Genomic DNA, 19,631 nt, shown 5'->3' on the forward strand with positions numbered 1-19,631 from the left:
TCTGACCACAGACACGTGGTCTAGCAAACACGGGCAGGGAAGGTATATCACTTTTACTGCCCACTGGGTGAACCTTCTGACGGCCGTCAAGCATGTAACCCATGGCACCCGTGTAGATTTGGTTTTACCGCCACGGATTGCATGCAGGCCTGACTCTTCTTCTCCTCCTCCTCCTACTCCATCCTCCTCCCTCTCCTCCTCAGCTGACTCCTCCTTTTCCGCTGCTAGCATCTCTTCCGCTGCGCCGCCCAAGCTCCCCAGAACCTATTCGACATGCCAGGTGAGACGTTGCCATGCCGTGCTGCATCTGTTGTGCCTGGAAGCCAAGAGCCACACTGGCCCGGCACTCCTTTCAGCTTTGCGTTCACAGGCAGATCAGTGGCTAACACCGCTCAATTTGACAGTTGGAAAAGTGGTGTGTGACAACGGTGCCAATCTGCTTAGCGCATTGAAACGGCAAAATCACGCACGTGCCATGCATGGCACACGTCTTAAACTTGGTCGTGCAGCGATTCGTTGTCAAATACCCTGGGGTCCAGGACATCTTGCGGCAGGCAAGGAAAATCTCGGCCCATTTCAGAAGATCTTACACGGCCATGGCTCGCCTTGTTGACATTCAGCGGCGACACAATCTGCCGGTCAGATGTCTTATTTGCGATTGCCTGACGCGATGGAACTCAACCTCCTATATGCTTGATAGGCTGCTCCAGCAGAAACGTGCAGTTAACGTCTACCTGTATGAACTCTGCGGCAGAACCGGTTCTGGGGAGCTGGGTTTTTTTTCACTGCGCCAGTGGCTGCTCATGCGCGACGCATGCAGACTTCTGCGGCCATTTGAGGAGATCACCAAACTGGTCAGTCGCAGCCATGGCGCCATCAGTGACATGGTACCTTATGCCTTCTTTATGGAGCGTGCATTGCGTCGTGTCATTGATTAAGCTGTGCAGGAGCGGGAAGATGAGGAAGTCGCAATGCTGGAGGAATTCCCGGGGGGGCTACTCTATCTGAGACAAGTCAACAACAGGAGTCTGAAGAGGAGTCAGAGGAGGATGGTGCCGGGGCGGATGAGGAGGAGCAAGAAGAGCATGCTTTAAACCTTTCTGGGATCCCTGTTGTGCGTGGCTGGGGAGAGGAGAATGAAGAGGACGACATTATCCTGGATGATGAGCAGGAGCCAGGCCACCACACCGCTTCCACTTTAGTGCAAATGGGGTCTTCATGCTCCAGTGTTTTAATAGGGACCCCCGTATAAAAAGCATAAGGGTCAAGGACCAGTACTGGGTGGCAACGTACTTAGACCCCCAGTACAAACACAAAATGGCGGAAATGTTACCGCCGTCGCAGAGGGCTGTCAGAATGCAGCACTTCCAGGCCTTGCTTCGAGAAATGCTGCATTCTGCTTTTGCGTGCGCTGGCAGAGGAGCAACTCCCACTCCCAGAGAAGGAGTTGCGGGTACCAATCCAACAGCGCCTGCAAGAAGAGGCCGGTTTGAAGATGTGTTGGTGACTTCGGATATGAGGTCATTCTTTCAGCCAACCCATCGACAGGTGTCATCCGGATCCAGCATCAGGGAACGCCTAGACCGTCAGGTGTCCGACTACATCGGGTTAACGGCCCATGTGGACGCTCTGAGGAGTGATGAACCCCTGGACTACTGGGTGGGCAGGCTTGACCTCTGGCCAGAGCTTGCCCAATTTGCAATCGAACTGTTGGCTTGCCCCTCATCCAGTGTCCTGTCCGAAAGGACGTTCAGCGCAGCAGGGGGGGATCGTGACCGATAAGCACACTCGCCTAGCTCACGACAGTGTTAACTACCTCACATTTCTAAAAATTAATGAGGCATGGATCTCGGACGAATTCAACACATGTGACCAGTAGACCATGTATATGCCTATAAACAATTTTTTTAATCGAGCACAGAGACCTTCTTTCTTAATTTGGCTCACTTCCTTGTCCAAAAAAAGCACACCGTACTATATGCCCGTACCCTCCTCTTTGAAGAGGTTGAGCGGTGTCATATTTCTACTGGGGCTGCTTATTATGAGGGGCTCCCACCATCCCTGTGCTGTGCTGACATCCTCCTGGGGCTGTACCTCTGCTGTGCATATTATGAGGGGCTTCCACCATCCCTGTGGTGTGCTGACTTCCTCCTGGGGCTGTACCTCTGCTGTGCATATTTTGAGGTGCTCCCACCATCCCTGTGCTATGCTCATTATGAGGGGCTCCCACCATCCCTGTGCTGTGCTGACTTCCTCCTGGGGCTGTACCTCTGCTGTGCATATTTTGAGGTGCTCCCACCATCCCTGTGCTATGCTCATTATGAGGGGCTCCCACCATCCCTGTGCTATGCTGACTTCCTCCTGGGGCTGCTTACGGTGCAGGTGTCAGTGCTGTATATCACGGTGCTGATGTCAGTGCTCTCTATCACGGTGCTGCTGTCACTGCTGTATATCACGGTGCTGGTGTGAGTGCTTTATGTCACGGTGCTGATCTCAGTGCTCTCTATCACGGTGCTGCTGTCAGTGCTGTATATCACGGTGCTGGTGTGAGTGCTTTATGTCACGCTGCTGATGTCAGTGCTCTCTATCACGGTGCTGCTTCAAGTGCTGTATATCACGGTGCTGGTGTGAGTGCTTTATGTCACGCTGCTGATGTCAGTGCTCTCTATCATGGTGCTGCTGTCAGTGCTGTATATCACGGTGCTGGTGTGAGTGCTTTATGTCACGCTGCTGATGTCGGTGCTCTCTATCACGGTGCTGCTGTCAGTGCTGTATATCATGGTGCTGGTGTTAGTGCTTTATGTCACGCTGCTGATGTCAGTGCTCTCTATCACGGTGCTGTTGTCAGATGACTCTATCACGGTGCAGGTGTCTTTGCTGTATGTCACGCTGCTGATGTCAGTGCTCTGTATCACGGTGCTGCTGTCAGATGACTCTATCACGGTGCAGGTGTCATTGCTGTATGTGACGCTGCTGGTGATCATCTCCTGCACCCTCTTCTTTGCCTACCCTGGTCCCTGACCTTCCCTCTCCTCCATTGCCTTCATGCGCTCCACAGTCCTGAATTGTCAGAACAATTTCCCATATAAAAAAAGAATGCTTGTAGTTGTCGATCCCAGATTCACCTCATACATGTGTTATGTCATTGACCATGTGGTGGGACTATGTTTGCACAGCTAATAATTATTTTGTGGCTGCAAATTTGACCTATAGGTTTGCAAAGTTCGCCTCCCATTGAAGTCAATGGGGCCCGCCGCGAACGTTCCGGTTCGCGAACTATCGGCCGCGTTCGCGGTCCGCGTTCGCGAAACGTCCCGTCGGAAGTTCGTCCATCACTAATTTCAGTATTCTAGACTGCATCTCTCCAAGGTAATACATTAAACCTGGCCTGTTTAGTGGACCCTGAGGACAGGGTTGATGACCACTGCTATAGAGCACCTTTGGGATGTGGTGGAATTATGGTTGCCACCTCATCCCTTTTAAACCCAGAACACATATTAATTACGCAGGTTCTGTGGCTGATTAAGGTGGTAATTAAACTCACTTGGTGCCTTATCTGCATTTAATCAGCCTCAGAACCTGTGTAATTCAAAAGTGTTCGGGTTTAAAGGGATGAGGTGGCAACTCTAGGTGGAATGGGAGATTGGCATCATGGATGTGCAGCCGACAAATCTGCAGCAACTGCGTGATGCCATCATGTCACTCTGAGGAACGTTTCCAACAACTTGTTGTATTCTATGTCATGAAGAATGAAGGCAAAAGAGGGTCCAACCTGGTACTAGCAAGGGGGACCTAATAAAGTGGTCGGTGAGTGTACAGTACATACACACACATAGCACAAGACCGTGTTCACACTACGAGATGTATCTCTGGGCTGCAGTTCCTTTGAGCTCCACAAGGTGGTGATCTCACGTCTTCCCAGACAGGAAGTCTCTATGGTAGACAGGAAGTGATGTCAAGTATAAATAAGGAGGTTCGTGTGAGAGGCGAGTCGGGAGGAAGTAGAGAGGAGACAAAGCTGGAAATGGCAGCAGAGGAGGTAATAAGATCTTATTTTTTGTTTACAACCGCTAACCCCCCCCCCCCCCCCCCCCCTCCCCGTCATGTTCCGTCCTCTTCCTCCATAGTCACTGTGATGTCTTTTATCTCCAGCAGATGATCATACACACACACATATATATATATATATATATATAGTAGATTAACACCTTTAAGGTCAGAACATTTCCCAACTTACAGGGGCCAAAATGTTCTCATTTTGGAGATGTGTCACCTTAAGCAGTCTCCTTACAACGAGGGATGAGATTCGAATGTACATTTTGGTGGATTTTGTGGTTGATTAATTTTGGTGCTCACCCATAATGACCTGCACGTCCGTTGACCCTGGTCGGCAGTAGGGATGAGCCGTTGGTTTGGTCCAAACCTAGGCTGGTCGGTGGGGTTTGAAGGAATGACTGAACTGCTGCCTATACAGCCCGTGTTCAGCGGGAGACGAGCATCATATATATAGAAGAAGAATTTCTTTTGCTTCCATATATGATAACTCCCCTCTGTCACTGGTTCCTGAGGAAGCCGTGGATGCTTTGCACCCGCTGTGTCCTTAGAAACCATTGATGTCACCGGAAATCCCGCCACATAAACAAAGGGTCAGGAATAGCAATGGCGTCATTGCCCAAATACGCCCCCCCCTGGCCATATTTGAGCAGCGGCATTGACCAAATAAGGCCATGGACCAATATGGTCAATGATGTCACCACCAACCCAGCTCCTTCTTTTATATAGCTCAGGGATCAGTCACTTGGCTATGAGTACCGGCAGGATCAGCCATCTACGCTGGGCCATATTTGTTTTCCTGCTAATCAGCGAGCATCGTGATTGACAATGGATTTCCAACAAGGGATATTTTACGGCATTTTTATTTTTTTATTAGAGGACTTGTAAAATGTTTGGGTGCCTATATTTATAGGTTACGTTTTTTATTTTTTTCAATGAGTACTACGTACCCCTTACTAATTCAAGTAGGAGGGTTGTATTATCCAGTAACAGACAAGGGATGTGTCTGGATGGTGACTGTATCATTGTGTGTGTCAGGTTCCTATAAGGTGTCAGGATGTCACTGTCTACAGTTGAGGTCAAAGAAGAGATTAACCCTTTAAAGTCCACATTTTTTAAATGAGTTGGCATGACTCAAAATGTGAGCTACCAAACGGTGGAGCAGATCGTTAAAGGGGAGAATGAAGAGGATGGGGTGATAGACACCATGGTGGAGTCACCCAGCTACAGAAATCCACCAGTGAGAAGTCCCCATCCTCTGTATTCCCGGGATTCCACACAGGAAGGTCACACCATCCCCCACCATCATCAGGTAGATGAAGAACAATCACTGATAGTATAATTAGGATCTGTACATTATCTGCATTGTTACCATTGATGTCATTTTTATTATATATTCAGAGTGGAAACCTGGATGTTCCTACAGTTGAGGTCAAAAAAGAGATTAAAGAGGAGAATGAAGAGGATGGGGTGATAGACACCATGGTGAAGTCATCCAGCTACAGAAACCCACCAGAGAGATGTCCCCGTCCTCTGTATTCCCGGGATTCCACACAGGAAGATCACACCATCCCCCACCATCATCAGGTAGGTGAGGAACAATCACTGATAGTATCATTAGGATCTGTACATTATCTGCATTGTTACCATTGATGTCATTTTTATTATATATTCAGAGTGGAAACCTGAGAGATTCTAAAGTTGAGGTTAAAGAAGAGATAAAAGAGGAGGATGATGAGGATGGGGTGATGGAGGAAATCCACAAAGATCTGTACCAGGACACCATGGTGGAGACCTCCAACTACAAAAACCCACCAGAGAGATGTCCCCTTCCTCTGTATTCCCAGGATTCCACACGAGAAGATCACACCATCCCCCACCATCATCAGGTAGGTGGAGTTGAGGGTCGGGAACATAAAGTGATTGAACACTCTGACATGTGGAGATGATGTGTGGACTCTACAAGATGATATTTTCTATGTGATCTCACATCATAAATACTTCTATGTTACAGATGTTATTTTCTGCCGTTCTGTTGGTTTAGGGTGAAGATCTGATTATCGTAAAAGTTGAAGATGAAGAAGAAGAAGAGTATGTGAGGGATGATCAGCAATATACGGAGGAGGCTGGAATGACGAGGACATTCATAGAGGAGGACACTCCTACAGAGATCAGCACAGGTGACCCATCATATATTCTTCTCTTATCTCTGCTCTGTTACTGCTCACTGATTGGTCCAGAGTAGGAACATCAGATGTTCACCGAATTGCGAATATTGTGGGACGTTCGTGAGAAATATGAGCGCCGCGGTACACCCTATAATGCACTGTGAGTTCGCAGTGCATTGACGTCTGATGATTGGCCAAAGCATGCACCTGACCTGCATCACAGCTTTGCTGTGAGAGCAATAATTGGCCAAAGGCAGGGTGCCTTTGGCCAATCATGGCTCAGGGGGCTAAGTCAACACCCCACACTATATATGGCTGCTTCCAACAGCGGCCGTGTGTAGTGTGTTGGAGTAGACGGAAAAGAGAGTTAGATTAGGCAGGTTAGTGTGTGTGTGTGTGTGTGTATATGTATGTATGTAGGCGTGTGTGATATATATATATATATATATATATATATTAGTATGTGTGTGTTTGTGTGTGTGTATATATAGATAGAGGTATATATATTAGTACTGGCGGTGTACAGTATATAATACAGTGTAGTACGGTGTTAAAAAAAAAAAACCATCATGTCCGGAAGGCCACCAAGGAGAGGCAGATGCTCACAGCCCACTAAAAGTGGGCAAGCAGCCTCTGTGTCTACTGCGAAAAGTGGTGGTCGTGGACATAGTGCATCCTCTGCAGGTGGGGCACGCTTGTCCTTTTTTTTTTCTGCTACTGGCCATGTTATTGAGCCACAACATGCAGAAGAGTTGGTGGAGTGAATGACTAAGCCGTCCTCATCCTCTGTCACCCAGGCTCAGAGTAGTTTGCCTTCCACCGGCTCCTTGTCCACAGTTACTCCTTCCGCAGCTCCACCATCATGCACTGAGGAGGCACCAGAAATAGTTCAACCATAGTGTCGGTTACGTGCTGCTTGCGGATGCGCAGCAATTTGAAGGCTCCTATGTTGGCTCTGAGGTTGAGGAAGGGAGTAACGTGAGCCTAGAGAGAGGGGGCGCCACAGAAGGGCAAACTAGCAGTCATGTTCCCCCAGCTGCAGCTTACTGCCAATTTTGCTCCAGTGACGAGGAGGGAGGGGATGATGAGGTCACTGACTTGTACTTGGGTGCCTGAGAAAGGAGAGGAGGAGGCACAACTCCAAAGAGGCAGGATGTCCTCCAGGGGTCAGCTTAAGGGCAGCCACCCTATTCTATCACACCACAGAGCTCCGCAGGTGCAGGGTGCTGCTGACTCCCGCTGACTTCCAAAAGTTCCTTGGTGTGGGCTTTTTTCGACATGCACGCAGGGGATCGCCCCGTTGCGGTTTTCAATCTATGTCTGAAGCGGATCAAGCGTGCCCAGCACAGCAGCCACTTGGGCGCCACATGCTTGACAAGACATGTGATGACCTGCCTTGCAGTTCATTGGCAACAGCACCTGAAATCCCCACATCATAGAAAAAGGCGGACTTCTCCTTGCTCCTAATCTGGGATCTCGAACCCTACTATACCTCCAGTCCTCTCAAAAACCTCCACTGAGAGGAATGAAGGTATAGCAACAGGTGCCACAAGTACTTGCAGCCAATCTGCTAGCAGTACACCACCAGTTGATTTCGGCAGGAAAATTTTGCTACCCCAGTTGCTGAACTGTAAAAAAAATAAAATAATTTTGGTCCCAGCCATCCACATGCTCAGAGTCTAAATGCTAGCTTGGCCAAATTACTAGCACTGCAACTGCTGCCTTTTCAGCTAGTAGACTCTCCCCCCTTTTGTGAAATTGTGGAATGTGCTGTACCACAGTGGCAGGTTCTAAAATAACATTTCTTTTCACGTAAGGCCATTCCAGCTCTCTACCGTCATGTGGATGTTTTGTCCTCGTTGGACAGGGCGATCAGTAGCAAGGTTCATATTACCACTGATTCATGGTCCAGCCGGCATTAGGAGGGAGGTTACCTTTCCTTTAGTGGTCATTTCTGGTGGTCATACAATGCCAGTGCTTGGCTGGCTAACATTCAATGGGAATTCAACCTGCCCAACAACCGCCTCATTTGTGACATGCCCACCTGGGGGAACTCAACATCGGCAATGCTACAGCGGCTGCACACGCAGCAGAGGGCCATCAATGAGTACCTGTGTGAGTATGGCACCAGGACAGGGTCAGGGGAGCTTGGCTTCTTTTTGCCACGCCAGTGGCTATTGATCAAGGATGCATGCACTGTCCTGTCACCATTTGAGGAGGCCACAAAGATGGTGAGCAGTGACAATGCATGCATCAGTGACACTGTCCCTCAAGTCTTCCTGCTGGAGCACATGCTTCGTGGAATCATAGACAGGGTACTTGAGGCAGAACAGCGGGAGGAAGATCAGCCTTTCCTCTCAGGGTCCCCTTTATGCAGATAGCATTCCTGCGGGGGCCACCAAACACAGGAAAAATAGGAGGAGGATTGTGTCAGCATAGATGTAGAGGATAACACGCAGTAGTCTTCAAGGGATGGTTTTCAGTCCCCAGAAACCCAAGGAGTTGTACGTGGCTGGGAGGAGGTAATTACAGATAATGTGATCCTTAGTGACTCAGAGGACTCTCAAATGCCTCTGCAAACTTGGGCTGCATGGCCTCCCTGATTCTACAAAGCCTGTGAAAGGACCCTCGGATTCGTGGTCTTAAGGAGAGGGATCATTACTGGCTGGCAACCCTTCTTGATCCACTTTACAAGGGTAAAGTCGCAGAACTCATCCTGCCTTCACAGAGGGAGCAGAGGATGAAACCTCTTGAGGAGGCCTTGAAGAAAAGTTTGTGTAACGCTTTTCCAGACCCTGGGAGGTTACAGTTTCCTGGTGCTGGACAACATGTGTCTGAGGCTTCGTTTGGTCAGAAGAAGAGTGGTGGAGAAGGTGGCCGGCTGACCGATGTCTTTAAAAAAAATTTCAGCCCTCAGCACCAAGGGCTGATAGGTTTAAGCAACCATCGCCAACATTTGCATTATTTGGTGCAGGAATATCTAGGGGCAAGAGGAGACTTGGAGACCTTTCCAACGGAGCATCCACTGGGTAACAGGGTCTTGAGAATGGACCATTGGCCAGAGCTTGCTTAATATGCAATTGAGCTACTGGCCTGTCCTGCATCCAGTGTGCTTTCTGAACGCACATTCAGTGCTGCTGGAGGGTTTGTAATGGATCAAAGAGTGCGCCTGTCCACAGACTCTGTTGATAGGCTCACATTTATAAAAAATTTATTAGTCCTGGATCAGCAGCTATCAAGCACCTGATGCTGTTGTAACTGATTGCATTTGCTATGGATCTGGGATTCCTTGAAGACTGCCTAAGTTGCCTAACCTATTCCTGAATCTTGATGATGCTAGCTTACAATAATATTTTTGGTTTAGAGCACCACCAACACCCAAGGGCCAATTTTTCTGCCCCTCTTTAACAGGGGCATGTGGTTACAATTTTTGAAATGGTATTTAACAGCAGGGCCCGTTCCTGCGCCCACCGAGAGTAACTGTGAGGGGTTACAGTGTTCTGGCACCACCAACATCCAAGGCCCAATTTTTCTGCACCTGTTTGACTGGGGCATGTAATTACAATTTTATATATAGTCCAGTCCCCGTAGAAAATATAATACAGTTCAGAATATATAGTGCAGTCCACATAGTATATATAATGCATTTCAGAGTATATAGTGCAGTCATTGTAATGTGTATGTATATGTATGTATGTGTGTGTGTGTGTGTATATGTATATGTGTAATATATATATATATATATATATATATATATATATATATATATATATATATATATATATATATATATATATATATATATATATATATATATAATATATAATATATATTAGTACAGTCAGTGTATTGAAGTGGTTAAGAGGAACCCTGCACCAAAAAGAAAATGGCGTAGGGGCCTCCCCTTCAGGTCTGGTATGGATTTTAAGGGGAACCCCGTGCCAATTTATTATTTTCTTTTTAATGGCAGCCCTCCCCTTCCTGAACCATACCAGACCACATGCCCTCAACATGGGGAGGGTGCTTTGGGGTCCACCCCAAAGCACCTTGTCCCCATGTTGATGGGGACAAGGGCCTCATCCTGACAACCCTGGCCATTGGTTGTCGGGAATCTGGAAGCCCCCTTTAACAAGGGAGCCCCCAGATCCAGCCCCCCCCCCCCTATGTGAATGAGTAGGAGTAAAAAAAAACGATCACGGTGCAGACGAACCGAAAACCCCCCCCCCAAAAAAACGCATCTGCCTCTTTCAAAGGCGACTAGCCAAATGGGCTGTCTTCTGATTGACAGCTGTTATATAGGCAGGGGCGGGACCACCCGGTGATGTAATTGAGTGACCCCGCCCCTTCTGACGTTATGTGCTGTCCGAGGGGGCGGGGTCACCCATTTACATCACCGGGTGGCCCTGCCCCTTGCCTATAAAACAGATGTCAAACCGAAGACAGCCCATTCGGCGAGTCGCAGGTGGATGCGGTATTGTGGTTTTCTTTTTCAGTCCATTGGAGCCGTGATTGACAATGGATGTACATTGCGTGACACTTTAAAAAAAAAAAAGGAATTTCTTTACTGGTATGGCCTGGTATGGTTCAGGAAGGAGGGGACTCGTTTGTCCCCCTCCCTTTCCTTTCCTCCTGGCTGCATGCTCGGATAAGTGCCTGGTATGGATTTTGGGGGGGGGGCCTCCACGCCAAATTTTTTATTTTTTATTTAGTTTCCTGGCCTGGTGTGGGGGGGGGGGACCCACACCTATTTCTTACATGATTTTTATAAATCATTTTCTATATTGCTGGGATCCGGCAATACATTACAGCCGCAAGCAATTTTAAATGACATTTTATTTCATTTTAGAAATGTCGTTTTGCTGCGGCAGTGTAATACACATCGTACAGATGCGCCACTTTACAGGCCGACTAAGGGGACCCCCCAGGCATGATATTTAAAGGAATATTTCATTTTTATTTTTATTCATTATTAAAATCACTGCTCCTGAAAAAACTGTAGTTTTAAAATCTTTTATTTTTTTTTTTCATTGATACATGTCCCCTGGGGCAGGACCCGGGTCCCCAAACACTTTTTATGGCAATACCACATGCATATAAGCATTTAAAATTAGCACTTTTTGATTTTTCATGTTCGTGTCCCATAGACTTTTTAATAGGGTTTGCATGTTAGCTAGAACTTTTTGCCTGTTCTGGTGTGAACCGAACCGAAGGGGGGGGGGGTGTTCGGCCCATCCCTAGTCGAGAGTAGGGCGGGAGCTGAGTGATATCAGCCAATAATAGTTATATAATGGTCCCCTCCCTGTACTGATACCCTATTTGTGGTTCAGCTGGCAGTATTAGGTTGGTAATGGTCCCCTCCCTGTACTGATATCCTATTTGCGGTTCAGCTGGCAGTATTAGGTTGTGGGTCACTCCTAGTTACAGTAGCACAGATATGATAACACAGATTGAGCCTTTCTTAGGTTGGTTCCTCTTCTTCCAGAAGACTTATAGCGAAATGTTCCCATAAAACTCTGTTAACACTCTTGTTGGGATGATAAGTAAGGAGTAACATGAAGACTCGAACACTTATCTTTCCAGGAGTAAATCCTACTGCAATCTCCCTCCAGTGCTGCGTATCACCAGAAGCCTAGGCCTATGGTCACTTGTTCTATGGTAAAGGGTCTACAAGTCTGAACTTTGACCCTCTTGTCTATCAGAGATCACATGACCCAGTGCCTAGGCTTGTGGTTGTGTGAAGAGCATGGACCTCCCAGTCCCCATTGGTTCCTGCTCTTCTGACAAGGCTGTGTAAATGTAGAAGTGATCTGGGAGGAGGACCAAAGGACTGAAGAGGGGGGAAAAGTCCAGACTGGTTGGGACCTCCACAGAGAACATCTCCTCACTCATATCTACCTGATCCAGATGGGATCTTGATGGAGTGAACTAACCCTCTCATATCTATTGATGATGTTTTTATATTTTTCCAGGACACGCCATGGAGAAACCCTCAAAGGATCGTCTCACTTTATCTCCAGGATGTAAAATGGAAGATGAGGACATCACAGGAGATTGTGGAGGAGAAAAGACAATGATCTCCACTATGGATGGTGGACTTCACAGTGTGGATAGACCATGGGATCCCTCCGACTCTGAGAAACCTCGTACTGTGGGGGATGGGGCCGGAAAGGAAAGTTCTAGCTCAGATTTAGATCCTTTTAAACATCCTAGAACTCATGCAGGAGAGAAGCCGTATTCCTGCTCTGAGTGCGGAAAATGTTTTAAACGGAAATCAGAACTTGCCAAGCATCAAAAATCTCACACAGGGGTGGGACCATATTCCTGTTCTGAGTGCGGGAAATGTTTTTCAGAGAAGTCCAAACTTTACGTCCATCATAGAACTCACACAGGGGGGGAGGTGTATTCCTGCTCTGTGTGCGGGAAATGTTTTAAATGGAAATCGGAACTTGACAGACATCAAACTTCTCACACAGGGGAGAGGTCGTATTCCTGTCCTGAGTGCGGGAAGTCTTATCCGCTGAAATCAACGCTTGTCCGACATCTAAAATCCCACACCGGCGAGAAGCCGTATTCCTGTTCTGAGTGCGGGAAATGTTTTGTAGAGAAGTCCCATCTTTATGTTCATCTTAGATCTCACACAGGGGAGAAGCCGTATACCTGCTCGGAGTGCGGGAAATGTTATCCGCGGAAAGGAGAACTTGACAGACATCAAACTTCTCACACAGGGGTGAGACCGTATTCCTGTCCTGAGTGCGGGAAGTCGTATCCGCTGAAAACAACACTCGTCAGACATCTAAAAACCCACACCGGGAAGAAGCCGTATTCCTGTTCTGAGTGCGGGAAATGTTTTGCAGAGAAATCCTATCTTTACGTTCATCATAGAGCTCACACGGGGGAGAAGCAGTATCCCTGCTCTGAGTGCGGTAAATGTTTTCTACTGAAAGCGAAGCTTGACAGACATCAAACATCTCACACGGGGTTGAGGCCGTATTCCTGTCCTGAGTGCGGGAAGTCTTATCCGCTGAAATCAACACTTGTCAAACACCTGAAAACCCACACAGGGGAGAAGCCGTATTCCTGTTCTGAGTGTGGGCAATGTTTTGCAAGGAAATCCCATCTTCAAGTTCATCGTAGAAATCACAGAGGGGGGAAGCATTAATTCTTCTTTGTGTGTGGGAAATGTTTCACTGAAATCAGACCTACTTGACGTACACCAAAGATTTCACACGGGGAGCGGCCATATTCCTGTCCCGGGTGTGGGCAGGGCTTTCTGGCTGAAATAAACACTTTGTCAGACATCAAAAATCCCACACATGGGTGAGAAGCCGTATTCCTGTCCTGAGTGTGGGAAATGTTTTTAGAGAAGGGAGGGAGGGAAGGAAATCACACGGGGGGGGGGGGGGCATTTTCTTATACGGAGTGTGGGAAATGTTCACGATAGAAATCAGAGCTTCTTATACATTAAAGTTGTCCACAGGGGTGAGAAGCCATAGTCCTGTCCTGAGTATGGGAAATGTTTTCCGGGAAGTCCATTCTTCACAGACATCAGAGGTCTCACACAGACAAAAAGACTTAATCCTACCCCGAGTGTGGGAAATGTTTTTCACAGAAAACCCATTGTTGCAGAGGATTCAAACAGGCAGAAGACTTATTCCTGCCCAGAGTGCAGGAAATTCTCTCACAGAAGTCCCGTCTTTACAGACTTCAGACGATTCACAAGGGCAAGAAGAAATATTCTTATCTTGAGTAATGGCTTTCACCCAAGGCCCATCGTTCCAACCATGAAAACCCTACACAAACCCTCAAGGTCTTTCAGAGAAGTCTGCTCTTCATGGGCATCGGAGGTCTTACAAATGTGAGAAGACCTATTCCTGCCCAGAGTGCGGAAGATATTCTCACAGTAGGCCTGTCTTTACAGACTTCAGACGATTCACAAGGGCAAGAAGACATATTCTTATCTCTTGAGGAATGGCTTTTGCACCAGGCACATCGTTCCAGCCATGAAAACCCTACACAAACCCTCAAGGTCTTTCAGAGAAGTCCACTCTTCATGGACATCGGAGGTCTCACACATGTGAGAAGACCTATTCCTGCCCAGAGTGTGGAAGATATTCTCACAGTAGGCCTGTCTTTACAGACTTCAGACGATTCGCAAGGGCAAGAAGAAATATTCTTATATTGAGTAATGGCTTTCACCCAAGGCCCATCGTTCCGGCCATGAAAACCCTACACAAAACCCTCAAGGTCTTTCAGAGAAGTCCACTCTTAATGGACATCGGAGGTCTCACACATGTGAGAAGACCTATTCCTGCCCAGAGTGCAGGAAATGCTCTCACAGAAGTCCCGTCTTTACAGACTTCAGCACTTGGGCAAGAAGAAATGTTCTCACAGTAGGCCTGTCGTTATAGATTTCCGACAATTCACAAGGGCAAGAAGACATATTCTTATCTCTTGAGGAATGGGTTTCGCACCAGGCCCATCGTTCCAGCCATGAAAACCCTACCCAAACCTTCAAGGACTTTCAGAGAAGTCTGCTCTTCATGGGCATCGGAGGTCTTACAAATGTGAGAAGACCTATTCCTGCCCAGAGTGCGGAAGATATTCTCACAGTAGGCCTGTCTTTACAAATTTCAGATGATTCACAAGGGCAAGAAGACATATTCTTATCTTGAAGAATGGCTTTCACACCAGGCCCATCGTTCCGGCAATGAAAACCCTACACAAACCCTCAAGGTCTTTCAGAGAAGTCTGCTTTTCATGGACATCGGCGGTCTCACCCATGTGAGAAGACCTATTCTTGCCCAGAGTGTGGAAAATGTTCTCACAGTAGGCTTGTCTTTACAGACTTCAGACAATTCACAAGGGCAAGAAGACATATATTTAGTAAATTTAGATAAATGTGTACTAAATGGGAGCTTCTACATCAAAGGTTTTACACAGGTGTGGAGCAGTGTGGGAAATGTCTTTCAGAGAAGTCCGCTCTTCATGGACATTTGAGGTCTCACACATGTGAGAAGACCTATTCCTGCTCAGAGAGTGAGAAATGTTCTCACAGTAGGCCTGTCTTTACAGATTTCAGATGATTCCCAAGGGCAAGAAGAAACATTCTTATCTTGAGTAATGGCTTTCACCCAAGGCCCATCATTCCAGCCATGAAAACCCTACACAAACCCTCAAGGTCTTTCAGAGAAGTCCGCTCTTCATGGACATCTGAGGTCTTACACATGTGAGAAGACCTATTCCTGCCCAGAGTGCGGAAGATATCCTCACAGTAGGCCTGTCTTTACAGACTTCAGACGATTCACAAGGGCAAGAAGAAATATTCTTATCTTGAGTAATGGCTTTGACCCAAGGCCCATCGTTCCAACCATGAAAACCCTCAAGGTCTTTCAGAGAAGTCCACTCTTCATGGACATCGGAGGTCTCACACAAATGCGAGAAGACCTATTCCTGCCCATAGAGTGAGAAATGTTCTCACAGAAGTCCCGTCTTTACAGACTTCAGACGATTCGCAAGGGCAAGAAGAAATATTATCTCGAGTAATGGCTTTCACCCAAGGCCCATCGTTCCGGCCATGAAAACCCTACAAAAATCCTCAAGGTCTTTCAGAGAAGTCCGCTCTTCATGGACATCTGAGGTCTTACACATGTGAGAAGGCCTACTCCTGCCCAGAGTGTGGAAAATTTTCTCACAGTAGGCCTGACTTCAGACAATTCACAAGGGCAAGAAGACATATATTTTGTGTATTTAGATAAATTGTACTAAATCTGAGCTTCTTCTACATCAAAGTTTTTACACAGGTGTGGAGCAGTGTGGGAAATGTCTTTCAGAGAAGTCCGCTCTTTATGGACATCGGAAGTCTTACACATGCGAGAAGACCTATTCCTGCTCAGAGAGTGAGAAATGTTCTCACAGTAGGCCTGTCTTTACAGATTTCAGACGATTCCCAAGGGCAAGAAGAAACATTCTTATCTTGAGTAATGGCTTTCACCCAAGGCCCATCATTCCAGCCATGAAAACCCTACACAAACACTCAAGGTCTTTCAGAGAAGTCCGCTCTTCATGGACATCTGAGGTCTTACACATGTGAGAAGACCTATTCCTGCCCAGAGTGCGGAAGATATCCTCACAGTAGGCCTGTCTTTACAGACTTCAGATGATTCACAAGGGCAAGAAGACCTATTCTTATCTCTTGAGGAATGGCTTTCACACAAGGCCCATCATTCCAGCCATGAAAACCCTACACAAACCCTCAATGTCTTTTAGAGAAGTACGCTCTTCATGGACATCTGAGGTCTCACACATGTGAGAAGACCTATTCCTGCCCAGAGAGTGAGAAATGTTCTCACAGTAGGCCTGTCTTTACAGACTTCAGACCATTCACACGGTCAAGAAGACATATTCTTATCTCTTGAGGAATGGCTTTCACACAAGGCCCATCATTCCAGCCATGAAAACCCTACACAAACCCTCAATGTCTTTTAGAGAAGTACGCTCTTCATGGACATCTGAGGTCTCACACATGTGAGAAGACCTATTCCTGCCCAGAGAGTGAGAAATGTTCTCACAGTAGGCCTGTCTTTACAGACTTCAGACCATTCACACGGTCAAGAAGACATATTCTTATCTCTTGAGGAATGGCTTTCACACCAGGCCCATCAGTCCAGCCATGAAAACCCTACACAAACCCTCAAGGTGTATTTGGTGAATTAAAAAAAAATATATATTTCAGGAAATCCTGAGCTTCTTCTCCATCAAGGGATTTACACAGGTGAGGAGCAGTATTGAGTCCTGTCCTGAGTGTGGAAAATGTTTTTCAACAGAAGTCCACTCTTCACAAACATTAGAGATCCCAAACATGCGAGAACCTGTTCCTGCCCAGAGAGTGAGAAATGTTCTCACAGAAGGCCTGTCTTTACAAAGAGAGGGTTACATGGGTTAGAAGAATTAATCCTACCCTAAGTGTGAAAAATGGGAAGCCCCGTTGATCTAGACATCAGAGGATTGACACGAGCAGAAGACCCATTCCTACCCAGAGTGTGGGAAATGTTCTCACAGAAGGCCTGTTTTTAGAGACATCAGAGGATTCACATGGGTGAGAAGACATTAATCTTACCCCGAGTGATGTTCTACCATCTTTCCAGCCATCAAAAATCCCACACAAACCCTCAAGCTGTAGTTAGCATCCCGAATTAAAAAAAAAGACGTTCTTGCCCTCTGTGCAGATCCTGTAGGCCTTCTCTTAGACATCGTTTCGGGTCATGCCCGCCTCATCCCCCAATTTTCTTGGACCAAGTGGCCAGGTCTTGTCCCTGAGGACACTTTGTACTATTTTTCAGCAACGACACACCATGCTTTGCACCCTACTTTCGTTCAATCTGGAACACTTTCCAATAGCCTGCAATGAACCTACCTTTTGTGAGCTGGTGGCCCACAGAGCTATACTTAAGAAATGGACATCCCCCAAGGTGACAACTATCTTTGATTTATTCTTCAAGTCGACCTGCTCATTCATCAGTGAGTAACGTATCCTATCTCTACACTTCGATTCCAGCCAGAATTGCAGTCTCGAATTCCTGGTTTCTTCTTTATAAATTGCCTTTGTAGTTTATTTGTGCGTTTGGTTGTTGTTCTAGTCACCCTTACTAGTTTTGTCCTAGTTTTTTGTTTCCTTACACCCCCCACCCCCCTGTACTTTCACTTGTACGTGATATATGGATATATATATATATATATATATATATATATATATATACCAAAAAAGGGGAGCAACAGGGCGGGACTTTAAATGAGGCACACGGAAGCTAAAAAATCCAAATAGATAAAAAAACAGATTTTAATAAATTCAAATAATCATGTATTGCACCTATTATTACATATAATCATAAATTAATTCTATAGAATTTCATCAAAATGTACATTCCAACAAGGACTTGATAGTACATACATAGGAATCTTGACATTGAATAAATACCAGTTATCTATAGATATGTGGCACTCTAAAGTGTCACCTGAAAAGAAATAATAACAAAAATAGGGATAAAACAAAATGGAACGTTCATTCTTTGTTATGAGATGTGTACACAGCATGGAAGTTGACAGCTCTACGCGTTTCGTGACTTTTTTATCACTCATCAGGAGCAAAACCATGATGGTAACCTATAAATAGAGAGAACAGCCATGTTTGGAAATGTCTAAGGAAAGGGGTGAACAAATATACAATGTGGAGAGACCCACATGCACACTTGATCCATAGACTTGCATATATACCTGCGCAAAGATGGTGCAGAACACCGGTGATCAGGCCAGCCAACGATGCCACAATCCAGGGTTGAGGGGGCAAGGACAAAGCGACACCCAAAATGCACGAATGGCAACCCAGGCAGGTCCATGTGTAGGATGAGACATAGATTGAGTGTTGAAGGTGGAGTGACGAATGCTGAAGGGACAGCTGAAAATAAATAATAATATACAGTAGATGCTCTTGGTTTTAGTTTGGATTGTCCAAGCTTTCTTTTTGTTGGGCGGAATCCCCGGGCAACCCACCATCCAGGCCTCATTCTTCTTATGGAAAATGTGTGTAGAATCTTGCAATCTCTTTGATAACGGGTCATATGTTATCGATGACCCTGTTAGTACTATGAACCTATGCCATGTCCAAGCATGCAGCTTAAAGATTCCTCTGTGTACCAATGTACAAACTTAATAAAATGTACATTTAAAAAATAAAAAGGTCAAGACTGGGACACTGGGGCCCACCGGAGAAAGTTCATTTTTTTTTTTTGGCCCACCTTCCAGACCTGTCAAGTTCTCCAACACAACACAAAAACTTTCTTCTTCCAACAACATCGCCTTTTACTCCTGATGCCATAACTTGACACAATTGAAGAAAGTGGAAAGATGGACCCGTAGGTTTATCCCAGTGGCGGAACTACCGCCATAGCGACCCATGCAGGCGCTATGGGGCCCGCAGCCGCGTGGGGCCCGCAAGTGGCATACTAACTGGGGGTGGGGGGTGGTCCGCACTGGGTGGCACACGCTGCGGGGATGTCAGACGGCGTATGAAACAGTGACAACGGGCAGACTTGGTAGCAGCAGTGGCAATGTGTGCAGGGAGATCCCAGCTCAGGTGGACTGAACCATCAGGCATAAATATAGGGATGTCGGCTGTACTTGACACAATGCTGTGCATTACGTTCTAACAGCCCAGCGAGTACAACTCCCCCCCACCTCCTCCACAGAAATGGAAGAGGCTGCATCGGCTCTGCTCCCTCTCTCCCTCCCCTCTGTGTCCATCCAAGCTCCGTGCAGCCGTGTGCTGTGTCTGAAAGGAATGTGGGGGCGGGAGCGTTTACAAAAGTAGCCGACAGCTACAGAAGCTAGTGTGAACATCCTGGGAACATCCAAGTG

General features: G+C 46.7%; 1 protein-coding gene across 1 annotated transcript in view; it reads left to right on the forward strand.

Moving 5' to 3' along the window:
- Window positions 1–3,524: 3,524 nt before the first annotated feature.
- LOC143955460 (uncharacterized) overlaps window positions 3,525–19,631 on the forward strand; it is a 121,529-nt gene continuing 105,422 nt past the window's right edge. The window contains exons 1-2 of the mRNA XM_077465503.1: window positions 3,525–4,039; window positions 5,455–5,640. Coding sequence (XP_077321629.1) covers window positions 3,953–4,039; window positions 5,455–5,640 — 273 coding nt within the window. The 5' untranslated portion in view covers window positions 3,525–3,952. The remainder of the gene's footprint in view (window positions 4,040–5,454; window positions 5,641–19,631) is intronic.

Source organism: Lithobates pipiens, unplaced genomic scaffold, assembly GCF_037356315.1.
Source record: "Lithobates pipiens isolate NorthernLeopardFrog02 unplaced genomic scaffold, aLitPip1_a1.2 Scaffold_35, whole genome shotgun sequence".
Classification (NCBI taxonomy): Eukaryota; Metazoa; Chordata; class Amphibia; order Anura; family Ranidae; genus Lithobates; species Lithobates pipiens.